General features: G+C 45.3%; 1 protein-coding gene across 1 annotated transcript in view; it reads right to left on the bottom strand.

The window, feature by feature from the left end:
• LOC140377306 (piezo-type mechanosensitive ion channel component 2-like) overlaps nucleotides 1-23327 on the bottom strand; it is a 196398-nt gene that overhangs the window by 128370 nt on the left and 44701 nt on the right. Inside the window, exons 14-18 of the mRNA XM_072462675.1 lie at nucleotides 13649-13797; nucleotides 12961-13039; nucleotides 7778-7872; nucleotides 5533-5768; nucleotides 3905-4062 (exon numbers count right to left, since the gene is read on the bottom strand). Of these exons, the coding sequence (XP_072318776.1) occupies nucleotides 3905-4062; nucleotides 5533-5768; nucleotides 7778-7872; nucleotides 12961-13039; nucleotides 13649-13797 (717 nt within the window). The remainder of the gene's footprint in view (nucleotides 1-3904; nucleotides 4063-5532; nucleotides 5769-7777; nucleotides 7873-12960; nucleotides 13040-13648; nucleotides 13798-23327) is intronic.

The following is a 23327-nucleotide window of genomic DNA, read 5'->3' as shown; positions in this document are numbered from 1 at the left end:
TGAAGCCCTGACAGTGTGTCATGTGCACATGTGCAGAAACTAGAAGACATAAGCTTTCTAATGATGCATCACACTTGCATGTGGAACATAAGATCCTCCTTTAATAAGCAATGCCTCTTGCCTCCCAAGAAGGAGATCATGGGTTTGAGTTCCGGACCAGACCCACATCACATGTTCTCTCCGGGTTCTCCGGCTGCTCCCACCGTCCAAAGACATGCAAGTGTTAGGCATAATTGGTGACTCTAAATTGACCCGAATGAATGTGAGAGTGAATGTTTGTCTGTAGTGTCTGTGTCCCTACAATGAGTTGGCCACTGTCCAGGGTGTACCCCGCCTAAGGCCCAAAGTCACTGGGATAGGCTCCAGTCACCCGTGACCCCGAAAGGGAACAAGCGGGAGAAAATGGATGGATGGAATTAAGTGGGTCAAAGAATGATTTTAAAGCCAACAACGCTACCATAACCGGAAGTCCAGCTTTGCCTTGTTTTCGCTCCAATCCAAGTACTAAGCAGGTTCTCTCCCGCTTAGCTTCAGAGAGCTGACAAGATCGAGAAGCAGAAGCAGGTATGACCGCTATGCCAAAAAGAAGCGTATTTTGAATTTATATAATATTAAAATCTGATATTGAGACATCCGTAGAAGCTGGGTAGCCAAATGGAGATAAAAATGATGATCTCATTCCTGCGACAATCTGACACTTTGGTAGAATCGCCATTTCATGATCTCTTGAACACAGCTCTATGTTCAAACAAAGACAAGTTTTCTTTCCCACCTCAGCAAAGCTCTGGGTGAGTGACAGGTGGATTTTATCCATTTGAATAAAGCGTAAACTTCCAGAAGAAGTAGATTATATTGGTTATCTCGTCAAGGTAATCTAAAGATATTACATTGACAAGGATCCTGATTAGGGACGTCCCGATCAGGTTTTTTTGGCCCCGATCCGATTCCGAGTCAACTGATTTTGAGGATCTGCCGATACCAAGTCCCGATCCGATACTTTCATAACACATCCAAAAAATGCACAAATGCAACATAAACAGGTTGTCCCCAGTTTTTATTTTATCTTTTAACACTTTAACAGTGAAACCTTTCTTTGATGTAGCTTGAATAAGAAATAATAGTGCAAAATTTGAATTAGATAAAAATAGCAGCTCAACTTCAAATACCCAGCAGCAGTAAACAAATAAACAAAGTGTGTATTAAATGAAAGTGCAACAGTGTCATAAAGTAAGGCCATAATGTGCTTTCCAGAACTCTTAATACTCTTCTGGCTTCAATAATAAAATGTATGTTTTTCTTGATGAAATCCGTCCAAATGTCGAGTCGAGAGTAAGTCAGGGGCGAGTGTTCTGATCCTCGCGGTCGCCACGGTGACTATCACGCCGCGCTATCAGCCCGCACTCCGCTCCCCCATCTCCCCATGGCTTTCTTCATATTAGTAGCGTTTGTCGCGCACAATTACATCAACCCATTTCTTGTCGATGCCACAGTTATTGAGCATTTTTCCTTCATGTGTGTGATGCTCTGCTGTGACGTGCAGGATTGAAAACAACAAACTAAAGTTTACTGCCGTAAAGTGTGGGCTTTACGACAGTCAAATGTTGTGATCCATTCATGCATTATGCGGAGGTGAGAGACTAATAATGAGCTTGAAATATAAAGCGCTGATCAAACTAATAAGAGTAAAATGTATATCCGATCAGTGATCGGAGGCGACGTCTGATTTCGATCATGTCTGAAACCACGTGATCGGGACATCTCTAATCCTGATGATATAACAATATTGATAATAGATATACAATGTACAATACATATAATATATGTATTGTATTATTGGTAAGCCTCTGACATGCTCTGGGTGAATGACAGTCCAACTTTTGAACCAATCACAGTGAAGTATAAACTCTAAGAAGAAGCACATGTAGATTTAGTTTATTCTGTAACACTTTATAATAACCACTACTCAACTATACACTACACATTTGTATATTTCAAGCCTCGAAATAACGGGCCGGACACGGTCAATGACCGGCGCAAAAATCAGTTTTGACCGACTCCAAAATCAACGTTCCGGACACAATGACCGACGCAAATTTTTCGCCGTAATACATATTTTTAATAGGCAAAAACAGCGCGGTGAACACGCCCAAAGCGATTCCTCTGCACAAACTCGGGCGCGCTGTACTACAGACCACGATTACTGCTGTAGTTGTACAGCGGAGGAAGCAGCGGAGCGCATGTGCGCGGGCATTTCCATCGCTTAAGTCTCGTTTTGACAGACATGCCGCTTCGCAGTCTTCTCGCTTCTCATTGGCCGAGCGGTGTCCGTGATCTAACGTCGATGAAAGCGGGCATCTGATTGGCCGCTGTGTTCGGTTGTACTCGGAAATGCCCGCTCTAATTTTGCCCCAAAAGTGACATCGAGGTTGGCGGGCATCAATCTCCTCAGTCCACAATTCAGTCTTTTTAAAGTTGTTTGCAACAAAAGCTGTAATTTTGCACATTAGGGACAATGTCAATGTGGAAGTATCCAAGGGCCCCAAGGGCCCCGCCCCCTTTGGAGTTGTTAGCATCAGGGCAATGTATATATGTTAGTAGTTTATTTTGTAGGACGTATCTAAGAAACATTATTATATTGAATTAAACAGTTTTAAAGATCATGATCTCTGGTTTATATGATTCACTATTTGTGCTCTTCATATCAAATAACAGATAAAAGTACTTTAAATTGTTGTACATGCTAATAACCGAACACATCTATCTTGTTCTTATGACGCCGCGATGCCGCGCGCTTGTGGGCCCCTGAAATTGCTGGGGGGCCCCTCACTTTTTTAGGTAGGGGGCCCCCCTGGCCCCTAACTTTGAAAATCTATTTCTCAGCCTGTAAATGATAACGAGACATGTTAATAAAAAGTTAATTTTTCATTAATTATGTTATTCTGTTTTCCTTTCCTTGTGACCGATTCAGAATTTGCCATGACAGGTACCAAATGATCGGTACCTGTCATGTTGACAGGGACCTAAAAATAATTATTTCAAGGCTTGATATTTGCTTTTCTACCGCCAAGGACACAACGACAGTAATCATCCGAGGCGGCTGCGATCGCACCACAACCTGTGGCTGAGTGGATCTGACCGCTCTACCACTGAGCTACTGCCGCCCACGACCGTTAGTGACCTACTGAAGCACATGTGCTTTAGCTTTTGCTAATTCAAATCTGAATATTTTGTTGTTTATGTGGACACACCCTGGACAAGTTGGCCACTGTCCAGGGTGCACCCGCCTAAGGCCTGAAGTCACTGGGATAGGCTCCAGTCACCCGCGACCCCGAAAGGGAACAAGCGGGAGAAAATGGATGGATGTGTAAAAAATGACAAGTGAATTAAAATGACAATACATCAGCAACAATTTGAAATAAGTCTTCTGTGAACAAAGGGAACAAATAATGAACAATAATTCATAATGAACAAATAGGAACTTCTTTTTGTATCAATAACCTAGCTTCTAACCTTAGCCCTAACCCTTGACTTCAATAGTTACTACGCTTGAAAAAATCTCAAGAAATAATCTGTTTCTGTCAGTCCTGTGTGAGTCCTGGTTTCCGTACGTGCTTATTATTATTATTCAGGGAAGTTAAGGTGTAAATAGTGTAAATAACCTAACGCCTAACGCTATATTAAGTAGTTATTAAGCCTGAATAATTCTTAATAAACCATTTTTCTTTATTCATTAAGTATTTCTAACCATTTATTATGGGTAATTCAGGTGTAAATATTCTAAAGGGGAATCATTTCTTCTGATCAAAATCCTGACCCATGTTCTACAAAAGCTGTTTTTTTAAGTTTGTCCCCAATAGGATTTTCTAGATAATTACTATATAATGACTATAGAAGGTGTGCGTACCTCTTTGACAGACACCCAGATTATGTACGCTGACACCACTTTGACTATGTGCAGTTCCAGTAGCCACCACACGAGGCGCTGCAGCTTCTGTAGGGACAGGAGGAAGCGCAGGAAGAGCACGGAGAGGCGGTCCACCACCAGGCGCCAGGACACCAGCACTGGAATATTAGGAAGCATTATTATCCACTCCACAAATGAATTCATATTCTGAAAATATAATCCTTCTTCAGAAAACACAACACGAGCTGGAAGAAGAAAAGAGTTGTTTTGTTTTTCTTCTGATGAAACATAGACATCATACATCATCATCATTCTGTCTAACGTGCATGAATGGAACACACATTCATATTTGTGTACACTTGTATACACTGTTATGTATTTTTCATGTTGCTTTTTTCCTATATGAAACTGAATTTCTGCTTTTTGTCTATATTTGATTGATTTTGTGCTATATGTATATCATTTTGTATTTTTAAAAGAGTTAACCGTTATTATGTTCATGATAGTCCAAGGCCATCATTGGATATGAATATTTACTGTTCTCACATGTACCTGTATTTTGTATGTGTTTGTACTTTTAATCACAATAACTGCACTTTTAATAAAACACAAACAAACAAATACCAAATTTGAACAAATAGTTATTGAGAATGATTCAGGTTTACAACCTAATAACAACCTAATTAAGGAGATGGGACGTTAATGAGGAGCCCGGAGGGGCTCCTAACCAGCACTACTAGCTGTGAGGCATCCCACAATCCACTGCGCTGGTCAAATACAGAGACATTTGTGAAAGAATATTTCATAAAATCACCATCAATAAACTCAAAGTTCAAATCATATGAAGCTGTTTTAGAGCAGCATCTGCCAGTCTGATGTTATGTATTAACTTGAACACATAACTAAAGACTAAAGACAGGATTTGGTGTAACATGGCTGTGCTGCTGATGGCGAGTCTTAAAAGTGTGTTTAGAGGTCACACTGAGCAGGTTTAGTGCAGCTCTTTATTCAACAGTGGCAGTCATTTCACTCACCTAAAGTCAGTTGTGTTATTTGTGTTGTTGTGATGGAAACATTGGTTGTTAATGATTCTCATGAATACAGCGCAGGTGAAGAGGAGGTGCTTTGTAGTCTGTTTCCTGACCTGCTGTTGTTCCTCTGCTGGTCAGGAGGCTCCAGTGAGGAGATCTCTGCTGCTAACGTTAACCCTCAGTGTTGACCTCATGACAAGGACTCATTTTTGCCCAACCTCAGATGGAGACAAAGATGAGCCTTAAAAGTAGCATCTGTACGCCCCAAATTTGAATATCGAGACAACAGGATTTGTTTGTGCCAAACAATTATACCAATTTTAGGTGACATCATAATCTGCTCTATAATTTGAAGAGCACTTTTGAACAAAATGAAGCAAGAAATGTAAACTTGGCTTTAGATTTATATGTCCCAAATATGTGCAATTTTGTGGGGACTACTGGGAACTGAAGCATTTGTAATGGACACACGGAATAACAGTTCAATCGATGCTTTGTGTGTAGAAGCTCAGGTTCTTTACATGCAAGAGCCAAATATGTGTGTCTTCAGGAGAATGTGCAGAGAATATAGTCTTCTTCTATCTGTGGATGACTGACCTGTGTCGTGATCAGAGAGGGAGTGCACAGCCTCCTCCTGAGCCTCCTCCTGAGCCTCCTCCTGAGCCTCCTCCTGAGCCTCCTCCTGAGCCTCCTCCTGAGCCTCCTCCTGAGCCTCCTCCTGAGCCTCCTCCTGAGCCTCCTCCTGAGCCTCCAGGTTCTTCTCTGTGGGTTTGCTGTGGTTGTAGAGTCCTGCTTCACACAGGTCCACGAGGCTGCCGTCTGAATGCACCAGTCTGCACACAGCACCACAGTTGGGTAAAGTCTAGACAAACCTTCTCCAGTGTGTTCCATACAACTTCACAATGAAACAAAAGTCATTTGCAAAGCTGTCCGACTAATTTGGGGATTTTTTGGTTCACTCCGCTGCGTCAAAGCGTCCAGTTTACATTCAAAGTCTATGTGGATGCACGTCTTGGGCGTCCTGCATTTTTGCAGCGTGAATCCTGCATTTTTGAGAATTTTGAGCATCAGATGAGGTGCGCTGGGGATGTTTGAGCGGCCAACGCAGAAAAGCGGAGCAGCAGCCGATCAGAGATTACGCTCTAATGACGTGCCCATGCACGACCCAGAAGAAGACCCAAAACAAACTCTGCAACGATTTTTTAAAAATCCTCAAGACGCAGCTCTTGGAGCAAATCATGATATTGACTAAACTCTGCTGAGCTCTGAAGTATCTGTGGGTCCCAGACAGGCCCCGGAGTCTATCGCCTCCGTTTGGACTTTGTAAAGTAAATTCACCAAAGCCACTTTCTCAGCCTGTTCGGCCACCGCACCAAGAGAACAGCAACACTGGGAAACACTACAACTCCTCTACTGCTCGTGTGCGCTGGACGCCTCGGATGCAAGTCTGCTGGTGAGTTTGTTTTTTGGACGTGCGTCCGGGACATCTGCCTTCAAATGTACGGGTGTCCAACTCTGACGTCCGGCGTGAATTTGGACGCAGCGGTCTGAACACAGCTTTATAATGTACATTCATGAAAAACAGGTAGAAAAATTCTCCAAGATTCTTCTTGTGACAAGTTTGCTAAAAACAATAATCGTAGTGGTATTTTCATGATGCTAATGGTTCTCTGGACAAAACAGACTCCTTCAGAGTCTCGCTCTAAAACCTACAAACCAAATTAGAAATCTGGGGGTAATAATGGACTCAGACTTGAACTTTAATAGCCACGTCAAATCAATAACATCAGCAGCTTTTTACCATCTAAAAAACTTTGCCAAAATCAAAAATATAGTGTCAAAACCAGATTTAGAGAGACTTATCCATGCGTTTGTCTCCAGTAGATTAGACTGTAACGGCCGCTCACTGGTCTCTCCAAACGAGCTGTAAAACAGCTGCAGTTCATCCAGAACGCTGCTGCTCGGGTCATGACTAGAACCAGGAAGTACCATCACATTAGTCCTGACTAGAACCAGGAAGTACCATCACATTAGTCCTGACTAGAACCAGGAAGTACCATCACATTAGTCCTGTTCTCAGGTCTCTGCACTGGCTCCCTGTGGCTCAGAGAATAGACTTTAAAGCAGCTCTGCTTGTGTACAAGTCTCTCCATGGCCTAGCACCAAAGTACATCTTGGATATGTTAGTGCCATATGAACCATCTCGGACTCTGAGGACCTCAGGGACCGGCCTCCTGCTGGTGCCCAGAGTCAGGACAAAACATGGGGAATCTGCGTTTCAGTTTTATGCAGCTAAAATCTGGAACAGTCTTCCTGAAGATGTGAGACAGGCTTCTACTCTGACAATGTTCAAATCTAAGCTAAAAACAGTTTTGTTTAGCTGCGCATATGACTGAAGGGATTTTTTCTTTGCACTCTTCTCTTTTGTTTGTGATTTTATTAGTTTAGAAAATCAGTTGGATTGATCATTTTTAATTTAGTTAATTTTATTGTATTTCTGTTTCTGTAATTTCTTTGTGATTTGAATGCATTTTTCCTGCTGTGAAGCACTTTGAATTGCCTTGTGTATGAAATGTGCTCTACAAATAAACTTGCCTTGCCTTGCCTAAAATGTAGACAAAAAGAACTCTTATAACCAGGACTCACACAGGACCTGGTTCAGTCCTGTGTGAGTCCTGGTTCAGACCCGGTTTAGACCCGGTTCAGACCTGGTTCAGACCTGGTTCAGACCTGGTTCAGACCCGGTTCAGACCCGGTTCAGTACCCGGTTCAGACCTGGTTCAGACCTGTTTCAGACCTGGTTCAGACCCGGTTCAGACCCGGTTCAGACCCGGTTCAGTACCTGGTGATGGTGCTGTTGTGAGTGTCCACCACGCTCTGCAGGTCTGTGAGCAGCAGGAAAGGCTCATGGAAATAATGCAGGTGGATCACACACACCTGCAGCACAAACACACAAACACACACATATTTACAACTCTTACTGTGTTTTATAAACTGCATTTTTAAAAATCACAACAAATAAAGTGAAACACTAATAGTTGGACTGCCTTTAACTTTGATTACAGCACAGTCACTGTGGCTTCATTTAGTTTTTTTCTTTTTATTTTAGACCATATAAACACAAAACATGGAACATGACCACGTAGTAATAAACAATACCAAATATACTAAATAGCACAGAACAATCACATAAAACAAAGTCACACTAAACAAAAAAATTAAGGTCCCATTTAATCCAAAGTCTGGTAAACTTTCCAAATTCACAACTTAATCTACTTTAGAGCATATTTTAGAGGCGAGAATTTTCAATCATTCTACAGTTAAACCAACTGAGTTTTTGACCGGAAGTGCCATTACAACGGAAGTGCTGATCTGTGGCAAAAAGAGGCAACATTGGAAGGGACGGAATTAGGTCAATAGCAAGAATGCTAATTTCCATTTGTAGTCCCTGGGTAGTTTGATATGGTTGTGAGTTGGACTCCGAAAACACGCGGGACGTGTAGGTAACTAAGGGTAATTAAGAAAGCTGCTATCCGGCTAAAAACTGTTAGGAGGGTTAACTAACCTCAGATTCTGTAGTTAGGTGAAATATGTTTTCGAAGCAGAACTTATGCGTGGGAAGTTTTAATAGTTTAAAAGAAATAATTTTATCAACCTTTATGTAACCAAGTAAAAACCCTTTGAAAAAAAAACAACTATTTTTAACCTGTGGAAAACAGTATTCTAAATTAATTGTTGATTCTGTACATTCACTTTTATTGCACTCACAAATCATAACAAAAATATTCATAATGAATGACTTCTAAAAAAAAATATTTGATATAATAATTTTCTTACTGGATTTAATTTAAATGATAAATTGCGATCAATTAGAAGAGTACACTTTGCCAATTTAAAGAGACATTATGTGTTTTATCATTAAATGGTTGCCTTTATGGTTTTGCTAATGTATACAATGATTTACTTTGATGTTTAAAGTATTATGTGTTTCGTGGGGTTAACTTTCTCTTATTATTTGAGACAGCATCTGGCGCCTCTTTAGTGTGGTTACATGGGTATGTGTTCAAAAGGGGGAATGTGAACTTTGGCCAAGATATTCGTATGTAACTACCTTCTTTATGTCTCGGGCAACTATCTTGTTTATATCATCTGGCATATTTATCATATGGGACACAATAACTGGTTACTGTGTACTTACTCATTATCTGTAAACTAGTACAAATAATCTTAAGGCTGACAACACAACTGACGCAAATTACAGCTATTTAAACAATAGGTAAACTGTAGGACGAAGTCCGAATCAAGACATTCAGCACAAGCTGTACTGTTTCGCCTATTTTCCCCCTATGCACCAAATAGACAGCAGCAGTTCTCAAACAACAACCCCGCCTCTGTGTGGAGTGGGCTCCGACTTCTCACCATTTACAAGTCCAGAGCCCCCCTTCCGCAGACGACCGAAAACTGGCTCAGCAACTCTGCTCCTTCTACTGCAGATTTGACACCCCTTCCCCAATGTGGCCACCTCTGCCAACCCAACCCAAACTAAACTCCAGGACAAGCTCTCCCAGCTGAACGTGCCTGACTCCACCTGCAGGTGGATCACTGACTTTCTGATGGAACGGAAGCAGTGCGTGCGGCTGGTGAAGAATGTTTGTAAGTTGCGCTCCCAAGTTTGTAAGTCTCAGATCTGTCTCTTCAACCCCCTCCCAGAGCGCAGAAGTGCAGGTGCCACTTCTCCCATCACCCCAGGCTGACACCTGTGCTGTGCCAATGCCACATATTCAAAAAAATGCAGCCAGTTTCAGACATTACGTTTTAGGAAGAGACAGGTCCAGTGGCCCCATATAACAGTCCAGAACCCAAGTGTCAGAACAAACAGTACGTTTATGTCTTAAAACAGGAAAAAATCAGAGGAGTGAGAGGAGAATAAAACATAAAACGTTTTATTTGTCAAACTCACAAATTAATGGAATATAACATGTAATACAACCACCAGCCACTGTAAGGCTGAGCAAAGTAATATGTCTGTTTGCCGTAACCCGACCGACCCGGTACGAAACTAGCCGACGTATCAGCATTTTGATAAAAAAAACGTTAAAATATTTTATTTTTCAATTATTTTGCCGACTCACTGACCGGTCTTTCCTAAACCGCCCTGTCGAATATTTTTTATCACGCTGGTAAACCTGTCTTTCATCCCAAAGGACTGATAACGCATTACGCAACACATGTGCGTCAACATATTCAGTCCTCCACATGCGTCTGTAACAAAACAGACTGCGTGTCAGGGTCGTTGAATTTCCTTTTACAAGTTGGTTTGACTTGTTGTTGTTGTTGTTGTTGTTTTATGGCGGTTGGCATCCGAGTGTTGCATTACCGCCAGACTTTATTCCTCAGACATCGTCGTAGTCCTTAAAAGTTATTCTTCCATTGCTTTGGTGTTACAAAGCCCATTAGGTCATGAGATGTCTTTGTTGTTGTATCCTTTAGGTTCAGAGTCCGACCGGCTTAATTCCAGGGCTGACTCTCCATCTTCCTCCCCTTCTTTGATGTTCGGTGCTTCCGCTGTACAGTTTTACTCTTTAGGCTTTGATATTTCCACTGATGTCGTTGCTTGGTAGCCGTGCGTCTACTAGACTGGGCGAGGACAGGAGACCACCCCCACCTCCATTTGTTCACTCTGATCACTCTGAATCCCCAAAAGTAGAACCTCCATCACTCCAACTCCCATTTCGCGCCTTTAGCCTGTTTTCTATATCTGCCCAATCAAGCTCTTTTGTTCCAAGGAATCTTCCTGCAGCTTTATGATTCTGATCCTTTCAGTTCTGCTTTGAGTCTGAGCAGCACAGTTTATAACATCCACCATAAAGAGTACAAAATCCTCTCTGTCCACAACCAGGGTATTCTCATTCATTCTGGAACCCGCACACTTGAAACTTTCACACTTCTTGGGAGCAACGCTGGTTACTCTCAATTCGCCCTGGCTGGGAGAAGCGCTGGCTCCTCTCTGTATTTACTCCAACCTCGTTACTTGAAACTTTCTTGACTGCATCCGCATGGGAAATACCTTGAGAGACCTTAATTTTCTGCACCTCAGCAGCTCTTTTGCTAAACTTGCATCCCCCGTAGGCAGAGCTATGTTCTTCCCCACAGTTACAGCACTTCAGTTTTGCCCCTTCGTCACACTTCCCATACTCATGATCTCCTGCACATTTACCACATCTTTGCTTCCCTCTACAGACCGCTGCAATATGCCCAAAGCGCTGGCACTTGAAGCAACGCAGGGGCGGTGGAACATATGGCCTAACGCCATAGCACATGAACCCAATGAACACCTCACTAGGCAGGCACCTCCCTTCAAGTGTTACCATTACCGAACAGGCTGTCACATCTTACCCCAGACCGGGTCACCTTCAACCGCCTAGCGTCCACCACCTTAGCTCCAGTCAAATTCCTCTTTACTTCATCCACAGACATCGTTGTAGGGACGCCTACGATAACTCCTCTGACCGTGTTTCTTTCAGCATCAAGAATGTCCTTTCCACCCAGACGTTTAGTTCCAAACGCCTTCCTTTGCTGAGCCGCGTCCTTGCACACGACCAGCACCGAGCCATCCCTAAGGACACTCGCACGCTTGATCACTCCCACAGCTACAGTTAGGCTCTTCGTCAACGCCACTGGATGCCACTCCTTAAAGGACGCATTATCTTGTGCAAGCTTTATGATCACCTTACACACTATGCTCTCATCCCCAACATTAACAGCTTCATCCTGCAGCTCACTTCCAGAACCCTCGGACAAGCTAGAGGACATGTTACGTTTCCGTTTTTGAGACTCCTTGAGTGTAGGCTGGACCAGCAGCGGCCGCCTCCTTCTTGTTTTTCGACGCCCTCAGGGCCTCACATGGGTCGGTCTCATCGTCCAATAGCGGGTCGAACCGGTTGGACACGACGCAGCCGAAGCCTTCTCGCAGGTGTCCGGGCATGCTTCTTCCTCCTCTCTGACATTTCATGGCGGGCACGCTTCTTCTTCTGTCCAGGATCCCTTCTTCGAACTACTCCTCGGGTGGCACCCAAGTCGTTACCGCCATTCAGAGTCCGACTCGGAGTTGTTGTTGTTGTTTTATGGCAGTTGGCATCCGAGTGTTGCATTACCGCCAGACTTTATTCCTTAGACTTTGTCATAGTCCTAAAAGTTCTTCTTCCAGTGCTTTGACTTCCAGTGTTGTTGTTGTTGTTGTTTTATGGCGGTTGGCATCCAAGTGTTGCATTATCGCCAGACTTTATTCCTCAGACTTTGTCGTAGTCCTCAGACTCTGTCGTAGTCCGTTTGTCGCGCCACTGAACTCTCCATAGTACATGCCACGCTCTATCACGGTGTCTCATACAATGCATTCTGGGATTGAAACACGCCCAGCAGCGTCATCACAACAAACATGGCGGCGCCCGTGTCCCCCGCATGTTCCCCCCGCTCGCCTTCGCTACCAAAATAAAGGATAGCGGCGTACAAAAGGTCGATTGAAATATCTTAAAATCGTGAGATTTAGTCTCCCGATCGGGTTGATCGAGACGTTTTCCGTCATTGACTGTTGAAGCCTGACCCCTGGACTGTTGAAGCCTGACCCCTGGACTGTTGAAGCCTGACCCCTGGACTGTTGAAGCCTGACCCCTGGACTGTTGAAGCCTGACCCCTGGACTGTTGAAGCCTGACCCCTGGCGGTCACCCCGAGTCAAAAAAATGGCAACATTTTGATCTTTTTTTTTTGCCTTCAAAGTAAAAAAATAAATAATAATTTAAAGAATTTACCTACCGTCCGACCCACTTTAAAAATGTTGGCTCGGGTTACAGCAAACAGACAATTTAATTGGGGCAGCCTAATTAATACTTTTAAACTAATATTCTGACAGCCCGGTGCCCTTACCCGAATGTCAGCGCCCCCTGCTTACAAAAATTAATGGCAACTCTGAAAGAATAACTGATTATATTTATTTTTCAAGTGTGGTCTGAAAGGGTTGTAATTGGTACCAGCAGGAAGGAGGCTGGGATGAAGATTCTGGTGAAGAGCACAGGAACAGAGAACTTCTCCAGCCCCAGATCATCCAGCCTGCACAGACAGAGAAGGGTAAAGGAGCTTTGGAGAGGAAACTTGCTGTTGTGAAAGTGGACATGAAGTGGCCTGGCTCACTTTGGCTCCTGGAATGCTTTTGAGATGAATAGATAAAATAGAATGATTCAAGTGAAAACAATGGCAAAAAATAGCTGTATACATAGAAAATAATAAATGCTGACTTGATCTTGTAATAAACCGCAGTATTTCTGGTGATGCTAACTTTATATGTACAGCGGAATTAGCAAAAGAAAGCTAGTACACGACACATGTCAAGACCTAAAATATCATATTCCCAGCGCAAAACGCATCTAACATTATTCATACTAAATGTATTACATAAAGAGAGATTAAAGAAGTGATGAGGAGCAGAGAAGTGAAATAAATGCAGAAAAAGCTGCGGATAAACCGTAAGTAGTTTACTGTTTACTCTAGCTTTAGCCACGTCTCACAATCATACAAACTTGGAATTACTATTTAAATTAAAAAAGAAAGGAAACAAGCGCTTTAAAGTGTTTAAAGTCTGAGGGGCAGAGCCAGGCGAATTGTGACTTATGTCAAAAGATGCCCTTTGAGTCTTGTTTGTCTGTCAGGTGGCTGGGTGACCTGTGAATGCTGAGGCCGGTGTAGTAGCTCCAGCTGACCGGAGCTGAGGGGAACTGGAAGGTGTAGACCAGGATCAGGACCATCATGGAATAGACCACCACCGTGAGCCAGAAACCCCTCAGCAGAGAGCGCCACCACTGGTAGTTCACCTGCACACAAGAGCAGTGCTTACTCTACTGCTATTAAGGACATTCTGCTTAAATGTTACAAATGTTAGTCCCCTCACTTTTTATTATGCTATGGGTAGACTCTAACCTACGGAGTTATACATTAAAGAGATTCAAATCTAGACCTACACCCACCAACAGTGACTGCAGAGGTAAATTAGCTTTGAAGTTATAATCTGTCATATTTCCATTAGTTCAATACAGAGGGCTGGGCGAAGTGAAATTTGTATTTATTTTTTTCTTGCACAAATGTGATTTACAATTTTATACCATCCCCTCCATCCATTTTCTGCCGCTTATCCGGGGCCGGGTCACGGGGGCAGCAGTCTGAGCAGGGACTCCCAGACTTCCCTCTCCCCAGACACTTCATCTAACTCCTCCGGGGGGATCCCGAGGCGTTCCCAGGCCAGCCGATAGACATAGTCTCTCCAGCGTGTCCTGGGTCTTCCCCGGGGCCTCTTCCCGGTGGGACATGCCTGAAACATGCGCCCAGGAGGCATCCGAAACAGATGCCCGAGCCACCTCAGCTGGCTCCTCTCGACGTGGAGGAGCAGCGGCTCTACTCCAAGCTCCCCCCGTGTGGCCGAGCTCCTCACCTTATCTCTAAGGGAGCGCCCAGCCACACGGCGGAGGAAACTCATTTCGACCGCTTGTATCCCCGATCTTGTTCTTTCGGTCACTACCCAAAGCTCATGACCATAGGTGAGGGTAGGAACGTAGACCGACCGGTAAATAGAGAGCTTTGCCTTTTGGCTCAGCTCCCTCTTTACCACAACGGTCCGATGCAGCGACTGCATCACTGCAGCCGCTGCACCGATCCGCCTGTCGATCTCACGCTCCATCCTTCCCTCACTCGTGAACAAGACCCCAAGATACTTGAACTCCTCCACTTGGGGCAACGACACCCCACCTACCTGGAGAGGGCAAGCCACCTTTTTCCGGTCGAGAACCATGGCCTCGGATTTGGAGGTGCTGATTCTCATCCCAGCCGCTTCACACTCGGCTGCAAACCGTCCCAGTGCATGTTGCAGGTCCGGGTTTGATGGAGCCATCAGGACAACATCGTCTGCAAACAGCAGAGATGGAATCCTGTGGTCCCCAAACCGGACACCCTCCGACCCCTGACTGCGCCTAGAAATTCTGTCCATAAAAATTATGAACAGAACCGGTGACAAAGGGCAGCCCTGACGGAGTCCAACATGCACTGGGAACAGGTCTGACTTACTGCCGGCAATGCGAACACAGCTCCTGCTCCGGTCATACAGGGACCGGACAGCCCTGAGCAAAGGGCCCCGGACCCCGTACTCCCGGAGCTTTATAGAGCTGGTCCAGTGTTCCACAACCGGGACGAAAACCACTCTGCTCCTCCTGAATCCGAGGTTCGACTATCGGTCGGATTCTCCTCTCCAGTACCTTGGAATAGACCTTACCCGGGAGGCTGAGGAGTGTGATCCCTCTGTAGTTGGAACACACCCTCCGGTCCCCCTTCTTAAACAGAAGGACCACCACCCCGGTCTGCCAGTCCAGAGGCACGGTCCCCGACCGCCACGCGATGTTGCAGAGACGTGTCAACCAAGACAGTCTTTCAACATCCAGATACTTTAGGTACTCAGGGCGGATCTCATCCACCCCTGGAGCCTTGCCACCGAGGAGTTTGCGAACAACCTCAGTGACTTCAGCTTGGGTGATGGATGAGCCAGCCTCTGAGTCCCCGGTCTCTACTTCCTCTTCGGAAGACGTGACTGAGGGATTAGGGAGATCCTCAAAGTATTCCTTCCACCGTCCGACGACATCCCCAGTCGAGGTCAGCAGGCCTCCACCCGCACCGTAAACAGTGTTGGTGAGGCACTGCTTCCCCCTCCTGAGGCGCCGGACGGTTTGCCAGAATTTCTTTGGTGCCGACCGATAGTCCTCCTCCATGGCCACCCCGAACTCCTCCCAGGCCCGGGTTTTTGCCTCTGCGACAGCACGACCCGCGGCTCGCTTGGCCTGCCGATACCTGTCGATGACCTCCGGAGACCCACAAGCCAGAGTGGCCTGATAGGCCTCCTTCTTCAGTCTGACGGCATCCCTTACTTCCGGTGTCCACCACCGGGTTCGGGGGTTGCCGCCACGACAGGCACCAGAGACCTTGCGACCACAGTTCCGAGCAGCCGCATCAACAATGGAGGCGGAGAAGATGGTCCACTCGGACTCAATGTCCCCAACCTCCCCCGGGACATGGGAGAAGCTCTCCCGGAGGTGCGAGTTGAAAACCCTACTGACAGAGGGCTCCACAAGGCGTTCCCAACAGACCCTCACAATGCGCTTGGGTCTGCCAAGTCCGTCCGGCTTCCTCCTCCGCCAGCGGATCCAACTCACCACCAGGTGGTGATCGGTTGACAACTCAACCCCTCTCTTCACCCGAGTGTCCAAGACACGCGGCCGGAGGTCAGATGACACGACAACAAAGTCAATCATTGACCTCCGGCTTAGGGTGTCCTGGTGCCACGTGCACTGATGGACACCCTTGTGCTTGAACATGGTGTTCGTTATGGACAACCCATGGCTAGCACAGAAGTCCAATAATTGAACACCGCTCAGGTTCAGATCGGGGAAGCCGTTCTTCCCGATCACCCCTCCCCAGGTGTCACTGTCATTGCCCACGTGGGCGTTGAAGTCCCCCAGTAGAACAACGGAGTCCCCGGTCGGTGCACTGTCCAGTACTCCTCCCAAGGACTCCAAGAAGGCCGGGTACTCTGCACTGCTGTTCGGCCCGTAGGCCGCCACAACAGTGAGAGATCTGTCCCCCACCCGAAGGCGGAGGGACGCGACCCTCTCGTTCACCGGGGTAAACGCCAACACGTGGCGGCTGAGCTGAGGGGCTATAAGCAAGCCCACACCAGCCCGCCGCCTCTCCCCGCGGGCAACACCAGAGAAGTGGAGCGTCCAGCCCCTCTCGAGGAGATGGGTTCCAGAGCCCAAACTGTGCGTGGAGGTGAGGCCGACTATATCTAGTCGGTATCGCTCAACCTCCCGCACAAGCTCAGGCTCTTTCCCCCCCAGCGAGGTGACATTCCATGTCCCCAGAGTTAGTCTCTGTGTCCGGAGATCTGGTCGCCGAGGCCCCTGCCGTCGACTGCCGCCCAGATCTCTCTGCACCGGCCCCTTATGGATCCTCCTGTGGGTGGTGGGCCCACGGGAGGGCGGCCCCACGTCGCTCCTTCGGGCTGTGCCCGGCCGGGCCCCGTGGGGTAAGACCCGGCCACCAGGCGCTCGCCATCGAGCACCCATCCCAGGCCTGGCTCCAGGATTGGGCCCAACACAATTTAATACATTTGAATAAAAGTCACCGATGACTGCTGCTTGTAAAAACATATCATAGCTGGTAACATTTTTATGCCTGCCATTTATAATGCCTGTATGCCTATGGGCTTAACTATCTAAGTTAGATGTAAAAAATGTGTTTACTTTTTTACATCTGTTCAATTTAACCTTTGTTTATGACTTAAAGGAATAGAGGTTTTTTGGCGAGTAATCAGAATCTCATTTCCTGGTGGCGTGGACAGCCGAGTAGTTCTCCCACATGTCAATCATTCCCTGCATGCTGCTGGACACCTGCAGCCTTGTTCCCAGGATAGCAGCACGTTTCCCTGGCTGCGCATGTGTGGTTGATGTGCCGGTGTGTGTTTAGCGAGTTCCTTCAGTTACAGTACAAAAATGACGACAGAGAAAGACTGTGTTCGAGTTCAGAAGAGACGGAAATCTGCGAAGACGAGAGATGATGCAATCCGTCGCGCTAATAAACAAACACACTGTAACACTCCCAAAGGGAAATTACCAATCAAAATAAATATATTGGGTTATGATAATTTAAATACCCTCGTAGATGTGATGTGTAGACGCTCATGTCATGGAAGATCGGCATCTGGCATTTCCTGTCATCATCGGGCTAGACTTTCTCTCAGAAGCCAGGGTCATTTTGAACTTGGCGAGAAGGGCTTGAACTTGGTGCTGTACCGCAAAGCCCCTTTACAAGATCATGGTGAAAAACATCAACTTGTCGTACCGCAGTCTCTAGTTCCTGAGTTCTTGCGCTATTTCCATGACAATCCATTAGGGGGCCACTTTGGGCAACTCAAAACTCTCTTGCGGATTCTAGAAGTGGCGTGGTGGCCCAATGTTCGTAAGGATGTTTGGGAACATACCAAGAACTGTAAGGTTTGCCATAAATACAAGGGCGACAATGGCAAGCCCTCTGGATTCATGCAGGCTACGGAAATTCTAGGCCCGGGCGAAATGTTAGGTGTGGACTTGATGGGACCGTTTCCTAGAAGTAAAAAAGGTCCTGGCAATCTTGCGGTCATAGTTGACTATTTCACCAAGTGGGTGGAAATATTTCCTATGAGGGACAGTAAGACCACAAGGATTGTGAAAATTCTGAGAGAAGAAATCTTCACAAGGTGTGGTGTCCCAAGGTTTCTGGTTTCAGACCGTGGACCTCAGTTTACCGCTGACCTATTGAAGGAACTTTGTAAGACTTGGGGGGTCGTCCAGAAGCTGACTATCAGTTATCACCCACAAACAAATCTCACGGAGCGCTTCAACCAAACAATCAAAACTATGATTGCGTCTTATGTGGGCCAACATCACACCGCATGGGACCAGTGGTTACCAGAGTTCAGGTTCGCCATAAACACAGCTCAACAGGAAACAACAGGGAAGACTCCAGCCGAGCTAGCGTTGGGACGACAGCTCAAAGGTCCACTGGAACTACTTATCCACAAACCTCTAGGTCCGATCCTAAGACCCGATCAGCAGCCGATCTGGTGGAACAGCAGCACCAGTTAAAGGAGAAGGTTAAAAGGAGGGTAAGAGAGCGCCAAGCCAGACAAGCTAAGTACTATAATGCACGCAGAAGAGAAATGCAGTTTCAGCCAGGAGACTTAGTCTGGATTCACGCACATCCGCTCTCAAAAGCCACTGATAATTTCTCAGCTAAGTTGGCACTAAAATGGGAAGGGCCAGCAACTGTAATTAAGAAGCTAAGGCCTCTCAACTATGCAGTGAGTTGGGTTGATATCCCTGGTAAACAGGATACTGTAAATGTAGTTAACCTGAAGAGGTATTATGGTGTTTGACTCCGTTAGCCTCTGGCTGGAGGGGGGGTCTATGTAGCACATGCAGCATAAAATTATAAATGTATTTATTGTTGTGATGTGTGCTCTGTAATTATTAATGACGTGTAATTATTTTTTATTGTGCTCAGCTGATTGCTTTCAGCTGATGCGGGGTCGGGGGTTGATCGTGCAGGTGTGTGCGCGCTCGCGTCTCTCTGGTGGACACACGGCTCCTCTCTTTTGGACACGACAAGGCTGCTGAGAGCTGGGGGACCAAGGACCATTGTGAACACCAGGCCAAACGCTTGTGGACTATAACCCGGATTTGGGAGCGGTGTTCAAGTGCCTAGATTGTTAGACAACCCGGACCCAGAGCCGCAGACCGGTGAGAGCGTTCCTCTATTTTGTTTGCTCGGGGCAGCGGGGACGGCACGGACACGCGCACCGCTGCACTCTCGCAGCATTCGTATTTTTTACCTGGTTGCCGGATTTAAGAAGACTTTTTTTGGAGTACCTATCGGAGAGGATTTATTTTTTTTGACTTTGTGAGCTTTGGGATAGTTATAGACGCTGGGAGCACCTGCGCCAAGGGCTGAGACGGAGAGACTTAAAGGAACTATACACACTCTTTTTGGGATATATTTTGTTATCGTTTAAGGAGTTCAAATATAATTTGTTGTTGCTAAAAGCTGTGTCTAGCTTTAATTTCATGTTTTAAATGCACATCACATCTGCAAGGGTATTTAAATTATCATAGCCCAACATATTTATTTTGATTGGTAATTTCCCTTTGGGAGTGTTACAACACGTGTAGCAGCAGGGCTGTTGCATGCTTCCACATGAGGCATGATGGGCCTCCTGGAAGGAACAGGAGGGTGGGGGGTGAGTGTGCGCATTAAAAAAAAAAAGGACTAACAGACGCTTGAGTTCTCAAATCAGCAAAAAATCCTCTATTATTCCTTTAATTTGAGAAAACTTCACTGAACAATCACAGAGCGGATGCTGGCGGCTCTTGAATTGTAGTTAGCTTTTTGTCAAAAAGAAGCTATATTGATCCAGAAATATGAGACAGAGGGATGGAACCACAAACTTGTAACGTTCACACATTAAACTACAGAAGGATCCTCCAAGACACAACACGCGGCTCTAATAGGGGAATAGTCAGACTTGTCAGCAATAACAATGACATATTTGCTTCCCATTATACTAAGCCCAGTGTAGTGTCTTCTTGGTTTTCTTTTTTACAGGGCTAATAGTAAGATGTAGGCTGTAATATGTGATATGTAACTGTAAAATCATAATCAGTTTTATTGCCATTGTCGGTGAACAATTCACAAACCAGGAACTTGCTTAGGCGTCAAAGTAACATAAAACAGTGTGTGTATAATAATAATAATAATACTAATAATAATATTAATAATAATTAAAGCCACGGTAGCGGCGATGATGGCTCTCGCCTTCCCGCACGACCGCCTTCCTGCGCGACCGCTTTCCTGCCTGTCAATGTTTTCTGCTGCGTTTTGCGGCAGACCAAACGAAGCTCAGTAATTCACCATTGATGATTGCGTAGTTTGCGATTCAAATAGTAGTTTGTCCTGACAAAATGCAAGATTGTGCTGAATGTAGACCTGAGACCCGTGACTTTTCATTGATGTTCAGGGGGTCAAAAATACCAGAGTTGTGGCAGAAAGAATAAAGTCTAAAGAACAAAGTCAAAAGAATTAAGTCTAAAGAATGCAATGCACTTTTTTCATGGCGTCTTGAGGAGAATATAATCCATGAGTTTCAAACAAATCAGACAATGTTGAGTTTTTCACACAATGGGTAGGGGGCGCTATAGAGTACATTTATTACATGGGTGTTTATTTCCAATCAGATCATAAAAACACATTAGTGAGTGAAATATGAGCTCCGTAGGTCATTTCCAATAGGCGTTATCATAGAGCGATGCTGCCAGCTGTGTTTTACTCGTCAAAGGTCAGAGGTCAAAGGTAGCTCTATCACTGTCCCAAGTGTCATGTGCCTAGGCCAAAGATTAAGCGTTTCATGTTTTTTCTTTTTTGAACTAGTCGCCACTGTTGCGACGGGCGTTCTCACAACCTCCATTTTATTGAAGTTCGGGCCGAGCCGATTGCGTTTATGTGTGACATTCACCAATGTCAGGGGGTCAAAAATGCCAGAGTTGTGGCAACATTTTACCATGCAAAACAATAATAATAATAATAATAAGAAACCATGGCAAGAACAATGTCTGGATCCATTCCATTCTGAAAGGCTCGAGCCAATAATAATAATAATAATAATAAAAGCCGCACGCGGCGATAAAGGCCCTCGCCCCCCTTGTGACCGCGGAGTACAATCCACCGCGAAGAGCAAACCTCTAATCCCCCCGCCTACATCACCCCTCCCACACAAACAATACCAACTTTATAGATCCCATACCATGCTATTTTTCCTGTTTCGTAGTCTACCTTAAGGGTATATTTGATAATAATAAGTGTTGTGCAATACCCATAACATAATAGTTATGAAATATTACCCATGCCTTGGACCCCTCTTACAAACCCAGCCCATGACGAAGTCTCAGCGCGGAGACGGTGTATGTACAACTGTCGCGCTTCATCGTCTTCTTTATCGTGGCAATAGTGCCAGCATTCAAATGTAACTTTGTTGTAAGTTCCACCCACAAGTCCGAAGATTCACAGCGCAGCAGGCTCTCCTGCGCAACGTGAAACTAACTGCGGTGGCTTTTCCACGTACACGCGGAGCAACAGTGGCTCCACTCACCCCCCCATTTCCCCCTCGGTGCTGAGGTGGGGGGAAGGAGGAAGGGAGAGGAGGGTGGGGGGGAAGGGGGAATGGTGATTTTGTGAGTAGCACCCATTTTCCTGCAGATCCGAGGAGGAGAACATATACTGTACTCTAGCTAAAAACAGCGGGAATCAATCAAAAAAACACTTTGGGCACTTATATGAAGCACCAACAGCACTGTAAGAAGGTTAAAAGCTCTGAAAAGTCGATTTTGCATGATATGGGACCTTTAAACTACTTCATTAAACATTGTCACGACATGTTGAATTTTACAAAGCCTGTAGAGCAGTGGTCCCCAAACTACGGCCCGCGGGCCACATCCGGCCCGTTGGGCCTTTCAATCCGGCCCGCATAGCTTGTCCAAGTTATATTAAAAAAAATATATATTATTATTTTATTTTATTTATTTTTTTGCTGTAGGCTTTATTAGACAGTAGATGGAATGAGAAAGAAAGGAAGGGGAATGATGAGAGAGAAAGGAGGACATGCAGCAAATGTCGGAGTCGGGATTCAAACTCACGATACTGTGGCCGTTCATTTGACCTTTCGCCTGTAATGCCCACATTTCCCCAAGAGATGGCACTGTTCCCTCTAAGCTGCTCGCACTTAGTGCACTGCTCGCACTTAGTGCACTGCTCGCACTTAGTGCACTGCTCGCACTTAGTGCACTGTTAGTGCACTGCTCGCACTTAGTACACTGCTCGCACTTAGTGTACTGCTCGCACTTAGTGCACGCACAAGAAAATCTATGGCGCGCAGAAAATAAAATTCACCACAAACGGCCACTGGGGCCAATCAAGCAGGAAGGGCAAGTGTTTGACACTGAAGAAGACTCTTGTGGACAGTAGAAGACTCTTGTGGACAGTAGAAGACAGTAGATAATTAATCATTATTTAATGCATTTGGAAAACAATTTGTACATTGAGCCTTGCATTTGTAGCTTTGTTACAAGTTACAGGTCAAATCTTGCGTGTAATTTATAGTAATGCATTAGTTCACACAAACACACCATATTTTCCTGGCCCGGCCCCTCGGCCAAATTTTAGAACCTAATGTGGCCCTCAAGTCAAAAAGTTTGGGGACCACTGGTCTAGAGAGCTGTGTGGAGGAGTGGGTAAAAATCCCTGCCGTAGTGTGAGCAAACCTGGTCAAGAACTACAGGAAATGTTACCAGGGAATGTAAACAAAGGTTTCTGTACCAAATATTGACATTGATTTTCTCAGATGTTCAAATACTTATTTGCAGCAGTTACAAACAAAAACGTTATTTTATTTTTTTAAATCATAAAATGTGATTTCCAGAATTTTTGTCACTCAGAATCAGAATAGGGTTTATTGCCATTTGTCAATGAACAAAATTGCAGCACAAACAACAAAACAATGAACAATGAATAGCTATCAGATTTATTAAGTAAAGTTAAAATGAAGTTAAAAATAGGCTTGATATGTACATGAAATAAAATATGTAGTGCAATAAGAAGTGAACCGTGCAGTGAGCGCAAAGTGCTTAGGAAGTGTTCATGAGTACAATGGCAGAGGGCAAGAAACTGTTCTTGTGACGGGAGGTTCTGGTCCGGATGGACCATAGCCTCTTGCCTGAGG

This window comes from Eucyclogobius newberryi, unplaced genomic scaffold, assembly GCF_026437365.1.
Source record: "Eucyclogobius newberryi isolate DKJ021-1_F unplaced genomic scaffold, fEucNew1.0.hap1 SCAF_4, whole genome shotgun sequence".
NCBI classification, from domain to species: Eukaryota; Metazoa; Chordata; class Actinopteri; order Gobiiformes; family Gobiidae; genus Eucyclogobius; species Eucyclogobius newberryi.
Note: the sequence above shows the minus strand (reverse complement) of the source record. Positions and strands in the feature narration are given on the sequence as shown.